This window comes from Acinonyx jubatus, chromosome A1, assembly GCF_027475565.1.
Source record: "Acinonyx jubatus isolate Ajub_Pintada_27869175 chromosome A1, VMU_Ajub_asm_v1.0, whole genome shotgun sequence".
Lineage (NCBI taxonomy): Eukaryota > Metazoa > Chordata > Mammalia > Carnivora > Felidae > Acinonyx > Acinonyx jubatus.
Window position 1 is genome coordinate 160,908,770 of NC_069380.1, and position 26,569 is coordinate 160,935,338.

Sequence of the window (26,569 nt, forward strand, 5' to 3'; positions counted from 1 at the left end):
TCGGAAATTAGAAAAGTGAAAAAACTTAGTCTGAAGCACAAAACATAAAAACAAATAAAAATAGAATGCAAAAGATAGTAAGAGACACATGGACACAGTAAAAGGTTTGTGATATGTATAATTAATATTCCAAAGGTGAATAGAGAAAGAATGGAGCAAAAGGAATATTTGAAGAAACAATATGTAAGAATTCTCCTAAATCAGTGAAAGTGGGTGTGGTAGATAATCACCCAAAATGGTGGTCATCAATTCCTTTTTTTTGTTGTTGTTTTTTCTGTATACATGCTAGTTGTATGTGACATCAAAAAGCGGAATCTAATGATCTTCTTCCTGAAACATAATGATTTTTTTAGCAAAAAGAATGCATAAAAGTAATATTCTTGGACTTCTAGCCTAGGTCAAATAAAGCCTTGTTGCTTATGCCTTACAGCTTATGCTTGGGTCCCTTGGAACACTAAAGCTGGGGACACCCCCTTTTGGAACTATAATACTTTGTTAGCAGAAGTACAAATCACATAAGGAAGCTACTTGTGGTCAATCAGCCCCAGTTAGGCTCCCACCAAAAGTTAGCCTGAATTGTCAGCTGTCTTGGAAATCCAGTCCAGTCACGCTGTCAGATGAGTAAGTGTCATGTGGCATCTGACCACAAGCCATGAGAAACCCCAATCAAGAACTACCTTATTGAGTCCAGTCAACTCACAGAGTCATGAAGATAATGTGGTGCTGGTAAGTGATAAATTGGGGATGGTTTCTTGCTGCTATGGGTTGAATTGTGTCCCTCCAAAATTTATATGCTGAAATCCTAACCTCAAGTACCTCAGAATGCCATCATATTGGAGACGGGGTTGTAGAGAGGTAATCAAACTAAAATGAGATCAGTTGGGTGGGCCTAATTCCATATGAGAGTGTCTTTATTAGAAGAGAAAATATGGACACTGACATGTACACCGACATGAAATATGGACTGTAACATGTAAAGACTGGACTAAAAATGGCCATCTACAAGCCAAGGAGATCTGGAACAGATCCTTCTCTCACAGCCCTCAGGAGAGCTGCCCACACACTGATTGCAGATTTCTAGCCTCCAGAGCTGTGAGAAAATAAACAGCTGCTGTTTAAGTCACCCATTCTGTGATACCTTTCTATGGCCACCTAGCAAATAAATACACTTACCATCATAATAGATAAGTGGAAAAGACAACAAGCCTGTCTTTCAAAGCCATAAGAAAATTTTAAATCTCCATGCAGCATAAACATAAACAAAATCATACTAAGGAATATCATATTAAAATTGCTGACAACCAAGGACAAGGAAAAAAAGTTAAGAGCACCTAGAGAAAAGGCATATTACATTCAAAGGAATAGTAACAAAATGTTCTCATAGAAGTCAGAAAGAAAGTTAAATATTTCTCTTTAAAGTACTAAAATTACCACCAACTTGAAATTCCAAAAACAATCAAAATATAATTTTACAATAAAGGTGATTTAAAGACTTTCTAAAGAAGTTTATTTATTTTGAGACAGAGAGAGAGAAAGCATGCATGCGACAGGAGGAGGGGCAGAAACAGAGGGAGAGAGAGAATCCCAAGCAGGCTCTGTGCTGTCAGCACACAGCCAGAACTGAGGCTCGATCTTACAAACCCCGAGATCATGACCTGAGTGGAAATGAAGTCTGATGCTTAACTGACTGAGTCAGCCAGGAACCCTGAGACATTTTTAAACAAATAAAAAAATGAACAAAATTCATTTCCACCAGACCCACAGTAAAAGAATTTTTTCTGGAAGAAATAAATGATCTCTGAAGAAAGCACAAAAATGTAGGAAAAAAATAAAGATTCTGATTCTGTTAATATGATATTAAACATACATACAGTTTCACTCTTAGGTTATAAAATTTATGTAGCATCAAAATACATGACAACAATAACAAAAGGTTGGAAGAGAGTTAATGGAGTTAAAATATTCTTAGATCCTTGAATTATCCAGGAAGTGGCAAAAGCACTAATTTAATTTGACTCTAATGAACTATATATACTTTAATAATGTCTTGACTACCACAAGAAGAATAAAATAATGCAAAATTAGCAAAATAATAAAGGGAAAACAATGAAAACTAAAATAACTTAATTCAAAAGAAGTAAAAGAATGAGTAGAAAATATTTGAAACATACACTAAAATGAGAGAAAAATCCAAATGTACCAGCAGTTATTTTTAATTTAATACTCTATATACTCTAGTTTGAAAACTAAGTGGTTAGACTGGATTTTTTTTAAGTCAACTGTATACTACTTACTAGATATACCTTAAATATACATGGTCAGAGAAAGATCAAAAGTAATAGAATGGAACAGTATATATTATGCTAATAAGAATATAGTTGATAAAGCAATATTAATGTCATAAAAAGTAATTTTAAGACAAAAAGTTATTAGAGATAAAAAGGAATATCTCAAGGGATAAAGTGGTCAATAAAGCAAGAAGTTGTAGCAATTCTAAGTTTGTTTTCAACTATTAAAAGCCTCAAAATGTATATAGCAAAAATGACAGAAATAATGGACAAATGCACCATAATAGTAAGTCCAAAGAAATTTCAAGGAAAAAAACATAAAAATATGTTCTCTGAACACAGTGGATTCAAACTAAAAATAAATAGAATACTAATTATATTTATGTCTATGTAAATACATGTAACAAAATATAACAAGAAAATTTCCAAATATTTAGAAATTAAACTATACACTTCTAATTTTTATTTATTTTTGAGAGGGAGACAGAGCATGATTGGGGGAAGGGTAGAGACAGAGAAGGAGACACAGAATCTGAAATAGGCTCCAGGCTCTGAGCTGTCAGCACAGAGGCTGACACAGGACTCAAACTCATGGGCTGTGACATCATGACCTGAGGTGAAGTCAGATGCTTAACCAACTGAGCCACCCAGGTGCCCCTAAACTATACACCTCTAAATAACATGTGGTTAAAATTGTAAAAAATACATTGAAAGGCATATTTGAATTGAAAGGATGAGAAAAATACATGTTAAGACTTTTGGAATGCAGCTATATTCATATTTGGATAGAAAAGGAACATATATGTGAATAAAATAAAAACATAATAAACATAAAAGTAAAATGATAGGAATTATAAAGACAAATGCAAAAAGGTTAGTTTCTTTCTCCCTCTCTCTCTCCCTCTCTCTCTCTCTCTCTCTCTCTCTCTCTCACACACACACACACACACACACACACACATACACACACACACAAGCATTCCATTTAAAACCTCATGAAGAAATTCCCAACCCCAGTGACAACACAAGTGATTTCTTCCAAATATTTAATTAAATATATATTATTAATTAAATATATAAATGTATGTATATATGTACATATACATATATATACATATATATACATATATATATATATATACGTACACATATCTACACCCTCATAAAATAGTCCAGATACAAAGAAAAAAGGAAATATCTCCCAACTCATTTCATGAGACCAGAACATTAAGGCCAAACCTAACGAGCACATTAATAAAAAGGGAAAAATTATAAGGCAACCTTAGTCATGAATACAGATGCAAAAACACTAAACAAAATATTAGCAAATTTAATACTGGGGACGTCTGGGTGGCTGGGTTGGTTAAGTGACTGACTCTTGATTTCGGCTCAGGTCATAATCTCAGGTTTGGTGAAATTGAATGCTGACAGCACTGAGCCTGCTTGGGATTCTCTCTCTCCCTCTCTCTGCCCCTCCCCCATGAGTGCACTCTCTCTCTCTCTCAAATAAATGAATACATGAATAAATGAATGAATGCATGAATGAATGAATGAATGAATGAATGAATAAGTGTAATAGTGGTATAAGGATATGTAAATAAACCAGTGGAACAGAACAGAGTACAGAAATAGATCCACATATATAGTCTGTTGGTACACTGCTGCAGGGAAAAGATAGCCTTTAAAAAAAAATGTTTATTTTTGAGAGAGAGCGGGAGAGCACGAGTGGGAGAGAGGCAGAGCAAGAAGAGGATCTGAAACCTGTGATGACAGCAGAGAGCCTGATGCAGGGCTTGAATGAACCATGAGATCATGACTGAGCCACCCAGGTGCCCCAGGAAAGGACAGCCTTTAAGTAAAAAATTATTTCCAGCTGAATTACTGATTTTATAATTTTTATTAAAATAACATAGGAAATGTCCTCATAATTTGGTTAGGGAAATATTTCCTAAACGGGACATTAAAATCAAAAATTTGTGGGGCGCCTGGATGACTCTGTTGGTTAAGCATGGATGTTGGCTCAGGTCATGATATCATGGTTCATAGGTTCAAGCCCCATATCAGGCTCTGCGCTGACAGTGTGGACTGACAGTGCCTGCCTGGGATTCTCTCTCTTCTCTTCTCTGCCCCTGCCCCCCCTCTTTCTCAAAATAAATAATAAATAAACTTTTAAAAAATAAAAATAAATAAATTAAATAAAAAAAATTTCACTCAAAAGATGACACCATTGTTGAGAAGGCAAGGCACTGAGTTGGAAAAGATATTTGTTATGAATATATATGACAAGCGACCCCCAACTTGGGGTATAGATACTGTATAGGAAGAAACCCTGTAAATCAGTAATGAACAGACAACTCAATTTAAAAATAGACAAAAAAATCAAACTGACATTTAACAAATTTACATATTCATATGGCTAATAAGTAAAGGAAAATATATTCAATAGTATCAGTCCTCTGAATAAGGAAATTAAAATCACAATATTAACACACACACCCATCAAAATTGCTCAACTTGAAAACAATCATAGACTGCTAGAAGAATGGATTTGTGCAAAACTTTTAAAATTTGTTAAAAAGCCCAATATATGTAAACACTATGACTTAGCATTTCTATTGTTTATATATGAACTCAATAGAAATCTGTTCATATGTTTCCCAAAAGACAAATAGAAAAATGGTCATAGAAACAGCAATCATAGGGGTGCCTGGGTGGCTCAGTTAGTTAGGCGACCAACTTCTGCTCAGGTCATGATCTAACAGTTTATGAGTTCGAGCCCCGTGTCGGGCTCTGAGTCTGTGCTGACAGCTCAGAGCCTGGAGCCTACTTCGGATTGTGTGTCTCCCCTCTCTCTACCCCTCCCTGCTCACGCTCTGTGTCTCTCTGTCTCACAATAATCAATAAATGTTAAAAAAAAAAAAGAAAAAGAAAAAGAAAAAGAAAAATAGCAATCATAACAGCCCTGAACTGGAAACATTAACTAAAGAACAAATGGACAAATTTTAGTATATTCATACAATGGACTACTATAAAACTATGTTATACAATATGGTAACCATTAGCCATATGTGCCTACTTAAATTTAAGTCAATTAAAACCAAATAAAATTTAAAATTCAGTGCCTCATTCACACTTAACTGCATTTCAAATGCTCAATATGCACATGTGGCTAGAAACTACTATTTTGGACAACAGATATACAAACCATTTCATTATTTTAGAAAATACGATTGGACAGCACTGCTATAAGGCAATGAAAATGAATTTATTTTATATGCAACAATGACTCTTACTAACATATTGTTGAGTAACACAATACAGACACAAATGACTACGTGCTATCATCTCCTATATGCATAAAGTTCCAACAGAACAAACTAACCTATTCAGGATAGAAGTCAGGATAGTGGTAACCTTAAGTGATGAAGGGGTTGGTGACAAGAAAGGAGTTAGCGGAAGGACTTTTGGAATACTTATAATTATTGATTTCTTGAACTGGACTGTGGTTACATTGGTGGTGGTTACTTTGTAAAATTTCCATCAGACTGTATACCTGTGATCTGTGCACTCTTTTGAATATATTATGCTTCATTATAATGTCTATTAAGATGATTTCCCTTGACTCCCCATTTATTATCTATTAGGTATCCAAGATGCTTGTCCTTCTTTTGACCCATTTTCTTTCCCCAATTTTTGTTAGTGGTATAATTTCTACTTTATCAAAGCATAATATATTGCATTCTATTTTGTTACCTTTATGCTCGGGTTAGTATATGTCTTAGTTCTAGCATAAATTAATTAAATTTAAAAAATATATTAGCTAAATATAAGTAGTTAAATCTGTTTGTTTTAACTTATCCAACGCTCACCAATGGACCTATTATCAAAGTTTTCCTAATCATGTATCTTGGCTAATTATAACTTGTCTTGCTTTCAGTTCTTAAGAAGTATCTCTTAACAACATTTCCCAGTTCTGCCATATCAAAGCTGTTTATAATTGTAGGGCAGTTTGTTGATGACAAAATAATTAGTTCACATTGTCTTTCCTCAGTGATCTTTTAAGTGTTTCTAGTTTTCTAGAGCTGAATGCTGCTGGGGACAAATCTGGTGCCAAACTTGTTTGCTTTCCTCTTTTTTTTTTTTTTTTTTTTTTTTTTTTTTTTATGACAGAAGGATTATTTCTTCACCTTTAAATGTAACAGTTTTAATACACTGTATCTAAATGTTTATTGGTTTGGGTAAATTTCCCTAGTTTTACTTGATGTGCCATTTCAAAATGTAAACACAAATCTTTTTTTATTTCAGTCTTTATTCATTATTATTATTGCTTATTATTCCAGCATTTACTAAATATCGTATTTCAGTGAAGTTTAACTAAAAATTTAAATATTTATTGTTGGATTGTTTTGGTTTTCTTCTTTAGGAACTTCAATTATCCCTATGTCAGATCTTCCTTTCCTCTTATTTTTGTCCCTTTTATCTAATGCTTTTCTCTTATTTTTATTCTGTGTTCTTCATCCCCCCTCCTTATTTCTATGCTCCACATTGGTTTCTATGCTGTCTTTTCTTCCCTGTTTGCTTCTAATTTAGTTTTCATTTCTAAGTTTTTTCCTTTTAATTTTGTTCCTGAGTTCTGTCAGCTTGCATTCCATAGCTTCCTTCTTCTAGCAATTTTTCTCATTTTGTGGCCATAATTGTTCATTTTTTTAGCCTAAATTTACATATAGCTACATTTATATTTTTATCTGATTCATGAACAATTTCTACTGAGTTTCATTGTGTGCAGTAATGCTTAATAAGTTTCATTTCTTTTACTATAGTTATTTTGTACGTAGGCAGAAGTTTTTTCTTTTCCATTTATTCATATTTTAATGAGGTGAGTTGTCTTAAATTAGAGGCAGGTTGTGAGAATGGAACTTAAGCCAGGGTTTCCAAGCTTCAAAACTGAAGTTATCTCCTCTGTGACATAGGGGAGGACTTAAGAATGATTCCTATGTATCGTTCCACCTCTTCTACCTCTCCAAATACGGCCTGCTTCCAAAGAACTTCTACTACAATCTATGCACTTCTGAGATCTCTTCACTTTTCTTGCTTTCCAAGGTGATGTATTCATTTATAGAAGTAATATTTTGCTGGCATTTTTTTGAGATCTGCTATGTCTAGACCACCTGGGCATTTTCCAAGCCTTTTCTCTCATTATTGCCAGAGAGCGTCTACCTTAATTTATCTACCTAGGTTGTGCTCCCAAAATTTCCATTCTAAGGTGGGGCCTTCTCCTTCTGAGCAGAAATAAATGCCAGAGATCAGATCTGTCAATATTGAGATCCTCCCCACATTTCACATCCTTTTGAATCTACAAGTTGGCTTCTAGTTCTGCTTCAATTTTGGCAATACTCACACGCAATTTCAACTTTGTGATTTTTTTTTTACCAATTTCATTATTTACAGAAACTATAGTGTGTGCACACATGTGCACACATACATGTGTGTTTTATTTTCCCTATAGCTCTATATAATTACTTATTAGAATAAGTGATAAGACTGAGAACTGAATTTTTGGACTATTACTATCATCTGTCTCATCTCAGTGCTGGAAATTTTTACCTGGATGTTTCACATGATCTTTACATATGGCAAGTTTAACACTGTACAGATTATATTCAATCTAAGCATTCTCTGCTTGAATTTCTCATCTCAGTTAATGGATTGTCATTCATTTAGTTCCCTAGACTGGAAATCTGCACATAATCCTAATTTTTTAAATATTTTATATGAGGAACATCAAAGTAATAATCTTGCACTTTTATCCAAACTAAATATTTCTCAAATATATTCTATCACTTCTAACTTTAAATACCACTACTAAATTTGAAAACTGTATCCCAACTACTTTCCTTTTTCTTGTTTCCCCCCTCAGCTTTATCTTTTATACCATCTTCAAAGTATTCTATCTAAAATACATAGTTGATCCCTTTTACTTATGAGGTTTATTTTTTTCAATGGCCTCCAGCTGCAAAATGGATAACATCATTCATGTTAATATGGCAAAGAAAGCCTTCCATGATCTCACCTTTATGGAGCCCAAATCTCCCTGTCCCTTTACCATCATGCTACTTCTGTCATAACAAATTCCTTGTCAAGATACTTCACACATTTTTGCCTCTACTTTCACTGCTCAGTTTTCCTGTTAAGAACTTTTCCATAATTGGCAGGCATTATGACAAATCGCTTATTCATAGCTCAGTTCAAGTACTGTATCTTCTCTAAGCATTTCCAAATCATCATAGATAAAAATTACCATTTCTTCCACCTTTTCCTGGGTCAGTCTGTCTAAGTTTTAATCAAGACACCTCTAAATATCCACTGTACATCTTCTTTTCGGCTCTCTCCCTACAATACTCTAAGAAACTTGAAGGCAAGGTATATATCTTATACCTTTATAAAATTACAAGGTATATATCTTATACCTTTATAAAATTACTGGAGTAATTTTACTCCAGACACAGATGAATGGTTATAAAAGCTGCTTCACTGGATTTATAAGTCCAACTTTTGACTCTCATCTAAATTGCAAGTTAATTAAAAACAGAAACCACATGTCCCCAAGTTCTCAGATTTTTTTTGCATATATTTATTCATGTTTTCTAGCCTGCTTTCCTAGGGAACAACAGATCGCTCCTCATGATGTAGAGTTTATGTTAGCCTTTTGAAAAAAAAATTGAAAATAGTGACCAATTATTTTGCTACATGATAAAAAGAAATATTACATGTATTTCACATATTCAGAAAAAATACATTTCAAATGTTGCTTTAATTTAGGATATATTTGTGTACTGAAATTCTCCAATTTTTTAAGTTATTACACTCCTTTGCTAATGACACTGATGTTTTCTCATAGTCAAATTGGCTAATATAGAAGCTAACACTCAATAAATACCTTAACTAATGAATCAACATTATAATCACATTTGTGTTAAAATTAAGATTTATCCTCTATTCATGAAATTTCCAGGTGTCCTAAATTAAGTAAAAAATTTAGTTTTATATTAAACTTAAGCTAGATGTGATTTCTATATGCTTTAAGTAAAAAAAAGATAAAAGAGAAAATTAATATACACATGAATTTTGACAACATAACAATTTTCCTATATATGAATTTACCATATTGTAAGTTAAATTTAATTAATTAAAGCTAAATGTGATAACCACAAACTTTAAGCAAATAATTAGTTAAAACAGAGAAATAAATATATAAATTTTGACAATATAATCAATTTCCCCTCTCATAGTTGCCACTTTGAAACAAAAAGTGACTCATTTATAACAATATTCTAAAATATTCTTAAAATTGCATTTCTCATAAATTAAATGAACAATGATTTTGAATTATATACATACCGAAGGATGGTCAGGGTGTTTGGTATACCAGAAAAAACAGAAAATAAAATCGTAGAAAAGATAAAAGCAATGAACAAAGGTAATTTATAGCACTTTGCATCACATGTCCCAGGTCTAGCGTCAATAAAATCACCTTGGTCATCTGCAGTTGTTAATCCTTCTTGAATGCAAGAACAATTGTAGTATGTCTATGAAAATTAAAACAAGAAATCATCTTCTAGAAATATAGTCATATAGCAACAACTTCTATCATTATAAAATAAAATCAATAACTGCAGGTACACTAGCTAGTTTTATTAGTCAATATTCTTACATTAAATCTGCCATTCATTATTTAGAAATGAAATATTAATGATACATTCTAGGTATTTTATGTAACAAAAGTGTGTGTGTGTGTGTGTTTAACTAGAGTTATTTAGGATAAATTCTATTAATCTAAAAAATTCAGCAAAAATATTCACATTCACAGAAAAGTAAGGAGACAAATGTGGCTGGAGCAGAATAAGCATGAAAGAAACTAAGAAAATAAAATCAAAGTAGCAGGGGAAAAAGCACATTATACAGAAACCGGTAAAAAACTACAAGAATAATGTAAGAACTTTGGTTTTTATTCTTAGTAATGTAAAAACAGTGGAGGGATATATGTATAAATGATATATTTTAAAAAGATCACTCTGACAGCTATACCAGACTATGAAGGGAAAGATGAAAGCAGAGAAAACAGTTAAAAAGCTATTGAAATTTGATGCAAGACAATGGTAACAGAGAAAATGATGAAGCTAGTCCGATCCAGCATTTATTTTGAAAGTAGATTTGAAAGGATTTGCTTAAGGGTCTTAGGGAAAGAATGGTGACCAGAAGGAGAGTCATATAGAGACGGAAGAGAGAAATTAAGACCTTCAGTCAAGGGATGCAGTCAGTCCATGGTTCAGAAAGTGAACCAAGAAAGTAAGCACCATGCCTTCACTTTTTCCCCCATTTTTCTGCTTTTCTACTTGGACTTTTTAATTATCTTAATCCACTCAGAAGGCAAGGAAGGTCTTGTCTTATAGTTCAGCCTTCTTGAATAATGAGGAAAGTAGAGAACAGTGACAAATGGACCTGGAGGTCAGACAAAAGATGTCCAGCACAGTAAGTGGTTGCAGACAATAGAAGCTAGGCTGACCAAGGGAAAATTGAAAACATGAAGAAGGTTAAGTGAGCAAATGGTAGAATCACAAGATATTAGGCTCCGGAAGGGCTGAAAGACTCTGGAATATAAGGTAACATTTAAGAATAAACATTTTTAAAGGGTGTACAATATTTTTTATATTAATATTCAATAAGAAACTGAAGATATATTACTAAATCATACACTAGTGAAAACCTGACTACAAAAAACTGAAGTTGGCCAGGTATGCTAATATCTTATGATAAAGTAATCTGTGTATAACAGGAAAAGGCATTATTATTATGTAAGTGCATAAATAGTAAAGGATCTTACTGCCTACTAAATGAGGTGGTATAATGCCCATGGGTCAGGATATATATACCTCTCTGTTGTCTTCTCCCCCTCAGAAAGACCAGCCAGAAACATGAGAAAAAAGTTTTTAAATCCCACATCCCTACTTTGGTGCAACTTAAAAGGGAGAAACTTAAGTTATAGTGCATTATTCAGCTAAAAGCAGATTTATGCAACTTTGGACAAAAGAAAATTAACGTGGAGTCAAACAAGTAGCAGAGTAGCCAACTCTGTCTGGTTGGTAGAAGGTCTAGGGAAATAAGGAATTCTGAGCGTTATGGACCAAATATGAGCAAACAGGGAAATTTTAAAATGAGTCCTGATACATGTAAACAGCAGAAGACAAACAAGAATACATATATTCAGTTGTAAGTCATTTGTATTGCTGCCATGTAAGTATTCTCTTTTACCTTTCTAGAAAGTATGATATGTTTATAAAGGTCTTGTATGTATGCTAATCATCAATTAAATGGACTGATTTTCATGTCTGAGTCAATGTGGAACAGATATAGAAACAGCAAGAAGGTGTAGTGTAGACATTTTTAATTCTTCAGAAGAAGAAAAAAACAAGTGAAAGGTGACCAGAAAGATAGCATTGGTCAACCCAAAGCTGTAAGAAAGACTGGGTCAAGATTTTGCTGTGAATGGGTATTGCTGACAGATGGGACAGAACTACAATAAATGACATAAGTAGAAGACAAAATATTCTCTTAAACCGTTGCTTTCAACTTTACTACTACAAGAGGCAATGACAGTCACCTACTTCTTTAAAACTATAAAATTGGGATGATGTAATACATGGAGACATTTTTTTATTCAAGTGTAATTAACATACAGTGCTATTAGTTTCAGGTGTACAATATGATTCAACAATTCTATACATTACTTATCACAATAAGTATACTCAATCTCCTTCACCTATTTCACCTGTCCCCCACCCTTTTAATTATTTCCCTTTTAATAACCACCAGTTTGTCCTCGATAGTTAAGAGTTTATTTTTTGTCCTTTTTTCTTGCCTGCTTTGTTTCTTAAATTCTACATATGAATGAAATCATATGGTATTTGTCTTTCTCTGATGTTTCACTTAGCATTATACCCTCTAGATCCCTCCATATTGTTGTAAATAGCAAGATTTCATTCTTTTTTATGGCTAATATTACATTGTATACGGGTGTGTGTGTGGGGGGGGGTATATATATCACTCCATTTTGTGTATATACATCTATACACACACACACACACACACACACCTGCACACACACACACACACACACACACACACACACACACCACATCTTTTTAATCCATTTATCTATGGATGGATATTTGTGTTGCTTCCATATCTTAGCTACTGTAAATAATGCTGCAATAAACACAGTAGTACATATACTTTTTCCAATTAGTGTTTTCAGTTTCTTTGCGTTCTATGTTTAATTTTTTGAGATATCTTCATTCAATTTTCCACAATCGCTGCACCAATTTACATTCCCACCAAAAGTATATGAAGGATCCTTTTATTCCACATACTTGCCAATATTTGTTATTTTTTGTGTTTCTTGTTTTAGCCATTCTGATAGGTATGAGGTGATATACCTCATACTGTGGTGGTGATTTGCAACTCCCTGATCATGAGTGATGCTGATTATCTTTTCATGTCATTTGTACGTCTTTAAAAAAAAATGTCTATTCATATTCTTCTCTGCCCAAATTTAATCAGACTGGTGTTTTTTTGTGTGTGTTTTTGTTTGTTTTTTAGTGTTGTGTAAGTTCTTGATATATTTTGGGTATTGACCCCTTATCAAATATATCATTTGAAAATATCTTTTCCCATTCAGTAGGTTGTCTTTTTGTTTTGTTTATGGTTTCCTTTGCTGAGCAAAAGCATTTTAGTTTGGTGTAGTCCCAATAATTTAATTTTGCTTTTTCTTCTCTTGCCAGAGGAAATATATTTACAAAAATGGTTACTTTTTTGATGTCAAATAGATTATTGCATATGTTTTCTTCTAGGAATGTTATGGTATCAGGTCTCACATTTGTGTCTTTAATCTATTTTAGTTTACTTTTGTATATGGTGTTAGAAAGTGGTCCAGTTTCATTCTTTTGCATGTAGTTATCCAGTTTTCCCAGCACCATTTATTGACGAGACTATCTTTTTCCCATTGCATATTATTGCCTCCATTGTCATAGATTAATTGACCATACAGATGTGGGTATATTTCTGGACTCCACTCTCTGCCATTGATCTATTTGTCTATTTTTGTGCACGTGGCATACTGTTTTGATGACTATAGCTTTGTAGTATAACTTGAAATCTGAGATTGTGATATTTCCTGTTTTGTTCTTTTTCAAAATTGGTTTGGCTATTTGAGGTCTTTTGTAATTCCATACAAATATCAGGATTATTTGTCCCAGTTCTATGGACAGTGCTATTGGCATTTTGTAAGGATTGCACTAAATCTGCAGATTTCTTTGGATAGTATGGACATTTAAAAAATACTGGTATCCCAAAACATGAGCATAAAATATTTTTCCATTTGTTTGTGTTGTCTTCAATTTTTGTCATCAATTTTTTATAGTTTTCAGACAACAGGTCTTTCACCTTTTTCGTTAAGTTTATTAGTAGGTATTTTGTTCTTTTTAGTGCAGTTGTAAATGGATTATTTTCTTAATTTCCCTTTCTGCTACTTCATTATTAGTGTATAGAAATGCAACAGATTTCTGCATGTTAACTTTGTCTCCTGTGATCTTACTGAATTCATTTATTAGTTCTAGTAGTTTTTTGGTGGTCTTTAGGGTTTTCTATATGTAATGTCATGTCTTCTGCGCATAGTGAAAAATTTACCTCTTCCTTACCAATTTGAATGCCTTTTATTTCTTTTTATTTTCTGATAACTGTGGCAAGGACTTCCAGTACTATGTTGAATAAAAGTGGTGAGAGTGGACATCTTGTCTTGTTCCTTAGGCAAAAATATCTTAGTTTTTCACCACTGAATATGTTAGCTGTGGGTTTTTCATGTATAGCCTTTATTATGTTGAGGTATGTTCCTTCTAAACCTATATTGTTGAGGGTTTTTCCCATGAATGGATGTTGTACTTTGTCAAATGCTTTTATGCATCTTTTGAGATGATCATATGGTGTTTATATTTTCTCTTATTGACGTGATGTGTCACACTGATTGAATTGTGAATACTGAACCACCTTTGCATCCCAGCAATAAATCCCACTTGATCATGGTGAATGAAATTTTTTTATTGTTTTTTCAATTTGCCAATATTTTGTTCAGGATTTCTGCATCTATGTTCATCAGAAATATTGGCCTATAGTTCTCTTTTTTTTCTAGTATTATTATCTGGTTTTGGTATCAGAGAAATACTGGCCTCATAGAATGAATTTGGAAGTTTACCTTCCTTTTCTGTTTTGGAAAAGTTTGAGAATAGGTATTCACTAATCTTTAAATGTTTGGTACAATTTACCTATGGAGTTATCTGATACTGGACTCTTGTTTGTTGGAAGTTTTTTTTCCTTAGTGTTTATTTAAATTCCAGTCAGTTAATATAACAGTGTAATATTAGTTTCAGGTGTAGAATTTAGTTATTCAGCACTTACATGTAACACCCAGTGCTCATCACAAGTGCTTTTCTTAATTCCCATTACCCACCCAAACTATACCCTCACCCACCTCCCCTCTGGTAACCATAGTTTGTTCTCTATAAAATTACTGATTCAATTGTATTGTTAGTAATTGGTTTGTTCAAATTTTCTATGTCTTCCTGATTCAGTCTTCAGAGGTTATATGTTTCTAGGAATTTGTCCATTTCTTCTAGGATATCCAATTTGTTGGCATATATATTTTTATAATATTCTCTTATAATCCTTTGTGGTGCGTAATATTTTATAATTTCTATGGTGTCAGTTGTTATTTCTTTTTTTCATTTCTGATTTCATTTGAGTCCTCTCTCTCTCTCTCTCTCTTTCCCTTTTTTTGATGACTCTGGATAAAGGTTTATCAGTTTTGTTGATCTTTTCAAAAAACCAGCTCCTGGATTCATTTATCTGTTCTATAGTTTTTTAGTCTCTATTTTATTTGTTTCTAATATTTATTATTTTCTTTCATCTACTGGCTTTGGGCTTTGTTCTTCTTTTTCTAGCTCCTTTAGGTGTAAAGTTAGGTTGTTTGAGATTTTTCTTGCTTCTTGATGTAGTCCTGTATTGCTATGATTTTCCCTCTTAGAACAGTTTTTGCTGCATCTCAAAGTTTTGGGCCCACTGTGTTTTCATTGTCATTGTCATTGTCATTGTCTCCATATAATTTTTAATTTCCTCTTTGATTTCTTAGTTAACTCATTTATTGTTCAGTAGCATGATTTTTTTGTGATTGATTTCCAATTTCATACCATTGCGGTCAGAAAAGATATATGATATGATTTCAGTCTTTTTGAACTTGTTGAGACTTGTTTTGTGGCCTAACATGTGATCTATTCTGGGGAGAGTTCCATGTGCACGTGAAAAGAATGTGTATTCTTCTGTGTTAGGATGGAATGTTTTGAATATATCTGTTAGGTCCATGTGTTCCAATGTGTCATTCAAAGCCACTGTTTCCTTTGTTGCTTTTCTGTCTGATGTATCCATTGATGTAAGTGGGTGTTAAAGTTCCCTACTGTTAACATATTAGTATTGATTTCTTCTTTTATGTCTGTTAATAGTTGCTTTACATTTTGGGTTCTCCCATGTTGGATACATAAGTATTTACAACTGTTTTATGTTCTTGTTGGATTGTTCTCTTTATTTTTTTAAATGTTTATTTGTTTTTGAGAGAGAGAGACAGAGATAAGAGTGTGAGTGGGGGATGGGCAGAGAGAGAGAGGGACACACAGAAGCGAAGCAGGCTCCAGGCTACCAGCTGTCAGCTGTCAGCACAGAGCCCAATGCAGGGCTCAGACTCACAGACCACAAGATCATGACCTGAGCTGAAGTCGGATGCTCAACTGACTGAGCCACCCAGGTGCCCCTCTCTTTATATTATATAGTGTTATTCTTTGTACCTTGCTACAGTCTTTGTTTTAAAGTCTATTTTGTCTAATGTAAGTCTTGCTATTCTAGCAACAGCCCATTTGCATGATAAATGTTTACCCATCACTTCACTTTCAATCTGCATGTGTCTTTAAGTTTGAAGGGAGTCTCTTGTAGGGTGTATATACAGGGGTCTTGCTTTTTTTAATGTATACCTTCCAGCTACCCTATGTCTTTTGATTGGCATTTAGTCTAGTTATAGGGAAAGTAATTATTGATAGGTATGAACTTACTGCCATTTTTTAACTTTTTTAAATGGTTGTTTTGGTAGTTCTCTGTTCCTTTCTTTTCCTGTTCACATTCTTTTGTGGCTTGATGGCTTTCTTTAGTGACATCCTTGAATTATTTTCTCTTTATTTTTTGCAAATCTATTTTACGCCTTTGATTCAAGTTTACCATTAGGGTCATATATAACATCCTATGCATATAGCCATCAACATTAAGTTCATAGTTGCTTAAGTTTGAACCCATTCTAAAAGCATTAAATTTCTCCTCTGTCCACATTTTATGTTTAAAATAGCATATTTTACAACCTTATATTCTGTGAATTCCCTGACTGATTTTTATAGATAAAACTAATTTTACTGCTTTTGTGTTTTAATCTCCATCCTGGTTTTATAAGTGATTCATCTACTACTTTTTTTATGTTTGTATTTACCTGTGAATTTTTTTCCTTTCATAATTTTCTTACTTTTTGAGGCATGTTTTAATGTAGAAGTATCTTTCCCACTGCCAATTCCCTTAAGCCCTTTGTATTATGGCCACATAAAGTAAATATTCTTTTCCTGGTTTTTTTTTAACATTTATGGGGGAAAAATGCTTTTATAGAGAGCTAGGAGTAAAATGTAAACACCATCTACAAGTTGAACATCTTATTGAGAGGAAGAAGCATAATAAAAAATATTTACCTTGTCATCTTGTATTATTTTAGATTGTATACAGCCTGCAAAGCAAGGAGAAAAATATCCAATATGATCTCTTCCACATATAGCAGAATATAGTGAAGATGAGCATCTACAATGAGAATTGCAAGGAGCTGTCAGGTTTCCCAACTGTCCGGTTCTGTAAAAAAAGAGATTGAAGTATTATACTTATTAATGTGTATATTAGGATATGAGATACATAAAAATATGCTTATTGAAATAAATTCCTTTTGACAGGTTTATTGGGGTATAACCCAATATGTACAATGAACTATACATAAAGTGAACAATTTGAAATTTTTTGATATATGTATACACTTGTGAAATCATCACTATCACCACCACAATCATGTTAACAAACATAATCATCACCCCCAAAATTTCACTGTGACCCTTTGTAATACCTCTGGCCTCTGGCATCCACAGATCTATGTTCTGTCATTATTCATTAATTTAAATTTCATGAAATTGAATCATATAATATACACACTTTCTTTGTCTGGGTTCTTTATATGGTCTTTGTATGGTGATATGTCTCCATATCTCTTGGGTAAATACTAAAGAGTAGGATGTTTGGATCATATGGTAGGTGCTCATGTAACTTTTTGAGAAACTGTCACTTTTCCAATTTGGTTGTGCTATTTTATATTCCCACCAGCAGTGTATAAGAGTTTCAGTTGCTTTCTACATTCCTCACCAACACTTGATATAATCAATCTTTTTAATTTTAGACAGTCTAAGAATATAGCAGCTTCATATTGTGGTTTTTAATGTTCCCTTCCCTGATGGCTAATGATGTGAGCCATCCTTCCAGGGGCTTATTTCCCATCTGTATATATTTGGTTAAATGTCTGCTCAAATCTTTTGCCCATTTTTATTGATTAGTTTTCTTATTGAGCATTGAAATTTCTTTATATATTCTGGAAACATGTCCTTCACCAGATACATGATTTTTAAACATCTTCTCACAATCTGTGGTTTGTTCTTTTATTCATTTAACAGGTCTTTCAAAGGGCAGAAATATTTTATTTTGACATAGAACAATTTATCAATATATTTCTTCATGGATCATGTATTTAGTGTCATATCTAAGAAAACTTTGCTGAATCCAAATTTATAAAAATTTTTCCTATATTCTTAGAATTCTGTATCTTGTATTCACACTTACAATCCATTTTAAGTATTTTATGTGGTACAAGATATGAATCAAAGTTAATTTTTTTATATATAGATATCTAATTGTTCCATCATCATTTGTTAAAATGCTTATATGTTCTTCGCTAAATTGCACATACATCCTATCAAAACTCAATTATCCATTTATACGTGGGCTTATTTCGGGACTCTCTACTCTATCACACTGATATATTCATCTATGTTTCTACCAACACAATTTATTACATTAGCTAATAACTCTTGAAATAAAATAGTGTTGGTATTCTACTTCTACTCTTCATCAGAATTGTTTTTGGTTTTTCTAGGTCCTGTGTATATTGCATGAATTTATTTGTAGAATATCTAAAAAAGAAACCCTGTGGGGACTTTGGTTGTGATTACATTGAAAACTACATCAATTTGGAAGGATTAACTTAATATATTGAGTCTTCCAAAACATGAACACGGGATCTCTTTTTAAAAATTTAGGTCTTGGGGCACCTGGGTGGCGCAGTCGGTTAAGCGTTCGACTTCAGCCAGGTCACGATCTCCTGGTCCCTGAGTTCGAGCCCCGCGTCAGGCTCTGGGCTGATGGCTCAGAGCCTGGATCCTGTTTCCGATTCTGTGTCTCCCTCTCTCTCTGCCCCTCCCCCGTTCATAATCTGTCTCTCTCTGTCCCAAAAATAAATAAAAAACGTTGAAAAAAAAATTAAAAAAAAAAATTTAGGTCTTTATTTTAGCTAGGAATATTTTGTAGTAATTATGAATAGGGCTTTCACTTCTTATATTTATCCTTAAGTATTTCTTCTTCTTGATACTATTGCTAATGGCATTTTTGTGTAATATCAATTTCCAGCTGTTTGTAGGTAATATATAAAAACACCATTGATTCTTGTATGATGATATATTCTTCTACAACATTTTTTTTCTTAATACTACTGTCAGTAGTGTTGTTTTTGACATTAATTTCCACTTATTTGTAGGTGGTATGTAGAAATACTGTAATCTCTTACATTTTGATCTTGTATCCTACAAATTACTAAACTTATCTTTTTAGTTATAGTTCAGTTATCATTTTTTATAGTTTTTTGTTATATTTTTAGTTATATAGTTTCTATATAGACAATTGTCTCATCTTCAAATAAACTATTTTATTTCTACTTTTCTTATCAGGATGCCTTTTATTTCTTTTTCTTACAGTATTGTAATGGCTAGAACATCCATTATAATGTTAATGTAATAGTACTGAAAGCAGATATCCTTGTTATGCTCCTGGTCATTCAATGTTTCATCATTGTCCTTGAATGTTTCAACATGTCATTCATGTTTTCATCATTTTATAGCAGCTCAGGCTTCTATAGCAAAATATCATAGACTGGGTGGCTTAAACAATAAACACTTATTTCCCACAGTTCTGGAAGCTAAGTCCAAGATCAAGGTGCAGGTAGCTTTGATGTTTGGTGTGGGCTTCTTCCCAGATTGTAGATCATCACATTCTCAGTGTATCCTCACACAGAAAATTGAGGAAAGTCTTTGGTCTATTCCCCTTCTTAAAAGAACACTAATCCAATTATGGGGGTGGGGGATCCTACCCTCATGACATCACCTAAACCTAATTATTTCCTTAAGGCTCCACCTCCTAACACTATCACATCGGCTTCAACATATGAATTTAGTGGGGGGGGGGGGGACACATTCATTCCATAATAATCACTAAGTATAGTGTTAGCTGTATGTTTTCATAGTTACCTCCAATTTCTAGTTTCCTAGTTTATTAGGAATAGATGTGGCACTTTATCATGGGCCTTTTTGGCATCTATTGTGATTATAGTTTTTTTGATTTTGTTAATATGGTGGATTATATCAATCGATTTTCAAATATAAAAGCAATCTTGCATTCCTCTGAAAAATCTTACTTGAACATAATTTATTTTCCTTTTAATATACTCTTAGGTTCAACTTGCTAGAATTTTGTTAAAAGTTATTGCATCTATGTTCATGACAGAAATAAGTCCATATACTTTTCTTTTCTTACAAACTTTTTGTCTAGTTTTGATATCAAGATAATGCAAGTTTTATAGAATAAGTTGGGGAGCATACACTCCTTTTCAATTTTCTGGAAGAATTTATGTAAAATCAGATATTGTTAAATGTTTGGTTTAATTCTCCAATAAAACAATTTGGGCCTGGAATTTTCTTTGTCAGAAGGTGCTTAAGTACAAATTTGATTTATTTACTAGATACATACATTTATTTTTTCTTAAATAAATCGGTGTCTTTTGAAGGATTTGCCCATTTCATGGAAGTTGTCAGAAGTTTATGGGCATAAAGTTTTTTATAATATTACCCTACTATCCTTTTAATATTGGTAGAATCTATAAAAATATCACATCAGCTCTCTGACTCTTGATATTGGTAGTTTTCTCTAACAGTTTAGCAATTTTATCCATCTTCTCAAAATTTCATCTGATTATATTTCCTCCATTGTTTTTTATCATTTCTACCTCACTAATTTATGTTTAAATCTCAATTGTTTCCATTATTTTACTTACTTTGGGATCAATCTGCTTTGATGTTTCTAGTTTTTTAAGGTAGAAACAAATGTCATTGGCTTGAGACTTTTTTCTAATACTGGCTGTACATTTTTCTCTAAGTACTGTTTCAGTGGCATTTTATAAATTTTGTTACATGTGTATTCATTTTCATTCACATCAAAACACTTTACAATTTCCCTTCTGAAAAAATTATTTTAACACAAGTTGTTTAGAACTTTGTTATTTTATTAATCTGTTTCTAATTTAATTTCATCATGGTTTGAAGATTTAATTTCATTATATGATTTAATCTTTTAAATTTACTGAGACTTGCTTTACAGAATATGGTTTACTTAGGGTTTCGAGTTTAAAAAGAATGTATATTCTTCTTTGACAGGTGAAGTGTTCTACAAATGTCAATCAGGTCAAACTGGTTGTTAGTGTTGTTCAAATCTTATGCATCATCACTGAGGTTTTTTTGCCTACTTCTATTATTAAGAGAAGAGTATTGAAATATCTGATTATATTTGTGGATTTCTACATGTCTACTTACAGTGTCTAAGTTTTTGCTTCACATATATTAAAGCTCTTTCATTAGGTTCATAAAAATCAAGAACTGTTTGAATTCTTGATGAACTGATCATTCTATCATTACATAATGACCTTATTTATTCCTGCTAATATTATTTGCTCTCAAATCTACTTGGTCTGATATCATACTCCAGCTTTCTTTAGATTACTGTTAATATGATACACCTTTCCCCATCCCTTTACTTATAATCTACTTTTGTCTATATTTGAAGCACATTTCTTTTATGCAACATATACATTGGGTCTTGCTTTAAAATATCAAATTTAAAATTTTCTGCCTTTTAATTGAGATATTGCAACATTTACATTTAATGTGATTACTACTGTAGTTAGGTTTGAATCTATACTTTATATTTGTTTTCTTTTTATCTCTTCTTTGTTCTCTTTTTTGCCTAATTTGAGATTAAACAAATGTTTTTGTAAAATTCTATTTTAATAATTCATGTGTCAGCTTGATTTATTAGCTGTGACTGTTATTTTAGTGGTGCTTCAGAGGTGATATTATACATCTTTAACTTAACACAGTTTACCAACATGTGATATTATATCACTTCATGTAAGCCCATAATATATGTTTATCTGTCTTAAACAATTATTTTTAAAGCGAGTTAAATAAGAAAAAATACTTACCTGAATAGTTACCATTTCCTTTGCTTTTCTTTGCTTTGTGTAGTTTATATTCTTATCTGGTATTTTACTTCAGCCAGACTTTTTAAACATTTCATGTAGGATAAGTCTGTTGTTCAAATATTATTTACATTTTTTATGTGTAAAGTTATTTCTCCTTCACTTAAAAAAATCTTCACATGTATTTATCTTAGAGAGAGCACAGGTACAAGTGGGGAAGGGGCAGAGAGAGGGAGACAGAGGATCTGAAGCAGGCTCTGTGCTGTGAGCACAATTTGATTATTATGTAGCATGGTGTAATTTTCTTCATGTTTCTTGCTCTGAGGGTTTGCTAAGTTTCTAGGTCTGTAGATTTATGGTCTACATGAAATTTTTAAAATTTAAACATAATTTCTTCAAATATTTTTCTTTCTCCAAGGCCTTCCTTTGGAGACTCCAACTCTGCGTTTGGCTGGTCACCTGAAGTTGTCCAAATCATTCATGCTTTGTTTATTTTTGTTAATTCTCTTTTCTCTGTGTTTTTCTGTTGGATGTTTATTATTAATAATTTCAAGTTTAAACTCCTGCAACGTCTATTCTGTCATTAATCTCATACATAGCATTTTTCTCAAACATCCTGGTTTTCATTTCTCTTTGCTCAATTAGGTTTTTAAAAATGTCTTTTACTTTTTGAACATATGGAATACTGATATAATAACTGTGTTAACTCTGATAATATTAACATCCATGTCAGTTATGGGTCATTTTTGATCAACTGGTTTAGCTTCTCATTATGGGTTGTAGTTTTCCGCTTTTTTGAATTCCTTGCAACATTTTACTGAATATTGGACCTTCTAAATTTTGATCTTTGATGCTGAATATTTTTGTCTTTTTGTGAACATCCTTAAGCTTTGCTCTGAAATGCAGGTAATTTACTTGGAAACACTTTTATCTTTTTTAGTTTGATAGGCAGATTTGATAGGAACAGCCAGAATAGCACTCAGTTTACAATTATTATCCACTTCTGAGACAAGATCCCTGTGTATACTTTATGCACTGTGATTTTTAAGGTTTCCTAGTTGACTGATGAAAACAGATATTATTCCCAATCCTGTGTGAGAGGTATGCACTGTAATTCTAATTCTTTTGGTGGACTTAGACTCAAGAACTTTCTTCACACATATCATAGTTACTATTGCACTTAATACTTCAGAGGGTCTTCTGCAGATATATCCTCTAATACACAATCCTGTGAACTATAGCCATATTGGTTTCTGAACCCTCAGCTCAATTTCCTCAATTAAAGGAATCAGGCAGAACCTGTCTCATTCCTACTCCCTGTGCCATGACCTTAAACCTCTATTAAGACAGTGAGCTGGAGGAATTACCTGGTTCACCTTAAATGTTTCTCCTTTCTCATGTATCACTGTCTTTCAATGACTAATTCCAATGTCTTGAAAAACACTGTTTCAATTTTATCAAATTCTTGGTTGTTTTTGGAAGAAGAGGAAATCTGTTATCCCATCTTGGCTGGAAATGAAAGCTCAGAATTATTTCCAAATATAAATTTAGGATAAAGCCAAAAGGTCTTACTTTATATTATTAAAAACTGCCTATACTTCAAAATACTTTTAGATTGTTATATTCTGAATTTTAAACTATATATTTGAACAATTTTAGGTTTACATAATTGAGCATATACAGAGTTACCATTTTATATTACCAATAGAAGCAAATGTGAATCTTTGTTACTCTATATCCTTGCTAGCATTTGGTTTTGTCAGTTTTCTGGATTTCAGTCAATGTGTTGGGGTATCTAATTGTTGTTTTTATCTTTAACTCCCTGATGCATATAACACTGAACATATTTTCATATGCTTATTAGCATCTGTATATTCTTCTTAGTGAAGTGTCTGTTCAGATCTTTTGGCCATTTTTAATTGGGTTGTTTCTCTGTAAACTGATGAATTTTAAGAGTTCTTTAAATATTTTGGATATGTCCTGTATCAAATATGTATTTTTCCTCCAATTTGTGCATTGTCTTTTAATTCCATTAAGTGCCTTTCAGAGAGAAAGTTTTTAATTTTAATGACACTTAACATATCATTTTTCCCTTTCATGCTTTTTTTTTGGTGTTGTATATGAAATGTCATCATAAAACCCAAGGTTACCTAGATTTTATCCTATGATATATTACAGAAGTTATAATTTTGTGTTTTATATTTAGGTCTAGAGTCCATTTTGAGTTAGTTTTAATTTTTGTGAAGAGTATAAGTTCTCTCTCTAGATTTTTTTTCTTGTTTGTTTTTTTTTTTTTTTTGCATGTACATTTTCAGTTTTTCTAGCACCATTTGTTGAAAATACTATCTTGGTTGCAATCCAAGATGGTGACAGAGTCTCTGGAACTCACCTCCTACTGGGGACGCACCAAATCTACAGCTATACAGAGAATTGCCCTGAGTAACTCGTACAAATAGGGAAAATGAGAAAATACCATCACCCACACTGAAACAGATAGGAAAACCTGAGACACACTTTCAGCATAAACCTCACCCCTGGCCAGTGCCTGATAATCAGGAAGGACCTCCCAACTAGCAACTTCTCCCTAAGCAGTGAAAAATATGGACCCCACTTATAGTGTGCCAACTTTTAAGACTCACACCTGAGTTACACCTGAGTCTTAAACACACCCAAAACACTTAGTTCCAAAAACTATTGGGGCTTGCATCCATAGGTGAAAAAGATTGAAAGAAATAAAGAAACATTTCTTAACGGGCTCTGCAGACTCACCATGGCTATCTCCCCATAGGCAAAAAATGCCCATCTCTGTCTGCCTGAAAGATCCTATCTGCATACTTTAAAACCTGCTACCAGAGGATTAGGCTTCTAATTTAACATCTATCCAGGGGCTCACCACAATCCCCCCAAGGAAAGAGCCCCTTGATGGCAGGACTCTAATAACCAACAGAGCTTGCAGAGTTCCACAGTACTGCAGCAAACAAAGAAACAGTTCTTAACCAGCTATCCCTACAGGGTTCATGCAGAGGTGGGGAGACAAAATACACCCATTTTTTAGATTTCTCCTGAAAGAGGCCTATTTGAATACTTTAAAAGCAGCTGCCTGAAGATCAGGCTTCTAATTTAGAAGGCATGTAGGGGCTGACTGCAATCCTCCCCAGAGATGAGAGAAGCCATCAGACATTACCTTTGCCTTCTCATGTCAGCTCACTACAAACTGCCAGTGTTTCCCTAGAAGTAACTTATACATATGCTGGCATCCCAGCTTTTGTGGCTGCCACCCAAGGGATGGGTTTCTGGGTAGTCTGGTTCTCACATCCAAAAGGGCTTGCAGTGATGAGTTCCACGGGACCATAGTAGACAAAGACAAAAAAGCAATTATTAATGTGCACAGGAGTACCCCCTGCTGCTATACACTCAACCCTAACAAAGGTGGAGCAGACAAAATAACTAAACTCCAATTTCTCCCTGGAAGGGTCCAAACTATATTTTATTACTGCCTGAGGTCCAGATTGAGGTCCAATCAGCCCAAATCTAGGTGTTGACTAGTGTCCCTGTGGGACACTGACAGGTCTAGGCACATCCTCGACTAACAGGACCCATTAAAAACAAAGAAGGTAGTTTAAACAATCACAAAAGTTTGAGAGATAAGCAAGAGCTCAAGCCTGGCTCAATGATAAATACCATCTATTTATAATCATAGGTAAGACAATAGTTGTAGATAAGGTTAACCTGGTTAATATAGTTATTAAAATAATTATAACTACAAGAATTTGTTAATGCATACACAAGGTAAAAAGACATAAATTGTGACATCAACAACAAATAGAATGTAGAGTGAGCATAAAAATTTAGAGCTTCGTGTTCAAGGTTAAGCTCTTATCAGCTTAAAACTGTTAAAAATATAAGATATTTTATGTAACATGCTAACCAGAAAGCAAAAGCCTATAGTAGACACACAAAAGATAAAGACAAAGCAATCTGAGCATACCACTACAGAAAATCATCAAACTATAAGAAGGAAAGCAAGACAAAAAGAAATAGGACTAAAAACCAGCCAGAAACAATTAACAAAATGGCGATATATACATACATACCTATCAATAATTACTTTCAATGTAATGGACTAAATTCTCCAATCAAAAGACACAGAATGATTGAATGGATTAAAAAAAAAAAACTGTATGCCTCCTACAAGAGACTCACGTCAGATGTATGGACACACAAAGACTGAAAGTAAAGAGATGAAAAAAGAGATTCCATGCAAATAGAAGCCAAAAGAAAACTGTGGTAGCTATATTTATATGAGACAGAGTAGACCAAAAACTGTTACAAGAGACAAATATCATGTTATAATGAAAAAGAATCAATCCAATAACAATTCAGTTGCAAATATTTATTTATCCAACAGAGGAATATCTAATACATAAAACAAAGTTTAGCAGACCTAAAGGGAAAAATAGACAGAAATATAATAATAGTA

At 33.0% G+C, this 26,569-nt stretch overlaps 1 protein-coding gene across 3 annotated transcripts in view; it reads right to left on the reverse strand.

Moving 5' to 3' along the window:
* SLCO6A1 (solute carrier organic anion transporter family member 6A1) overlaps positions 1–26,569 on the reverse strand; it is a 93,236-nt gene that overhangs the window by 12,547 nt on the left and 54,120 nt on the right. For 2 of the 3 annotated variants that reach the window (XR_008299876.1, XM_015080453.3), the window contains exons 9-10: positions 17,168–17,321; positions 9,687–9,874 (exon numbers count right to left, since the gene is read on the reverse strand). Coding sequence is in view for 2 of the 3 variants with exons in the window: in XM_015080453.3 (XP_014935939.1) it covers positions 9,687–9,874; positions 17,168–17,321 (342 nt within the window). In the remaining variant the exon portion in view is untranslated. The remainder of the gene's footprint in view (positions 1–9,686; positions 9,875–17,167; positions 17,322–26,569) is intronic. The other variant, XM_053225209.1, reaches the window with a different exon arrangement.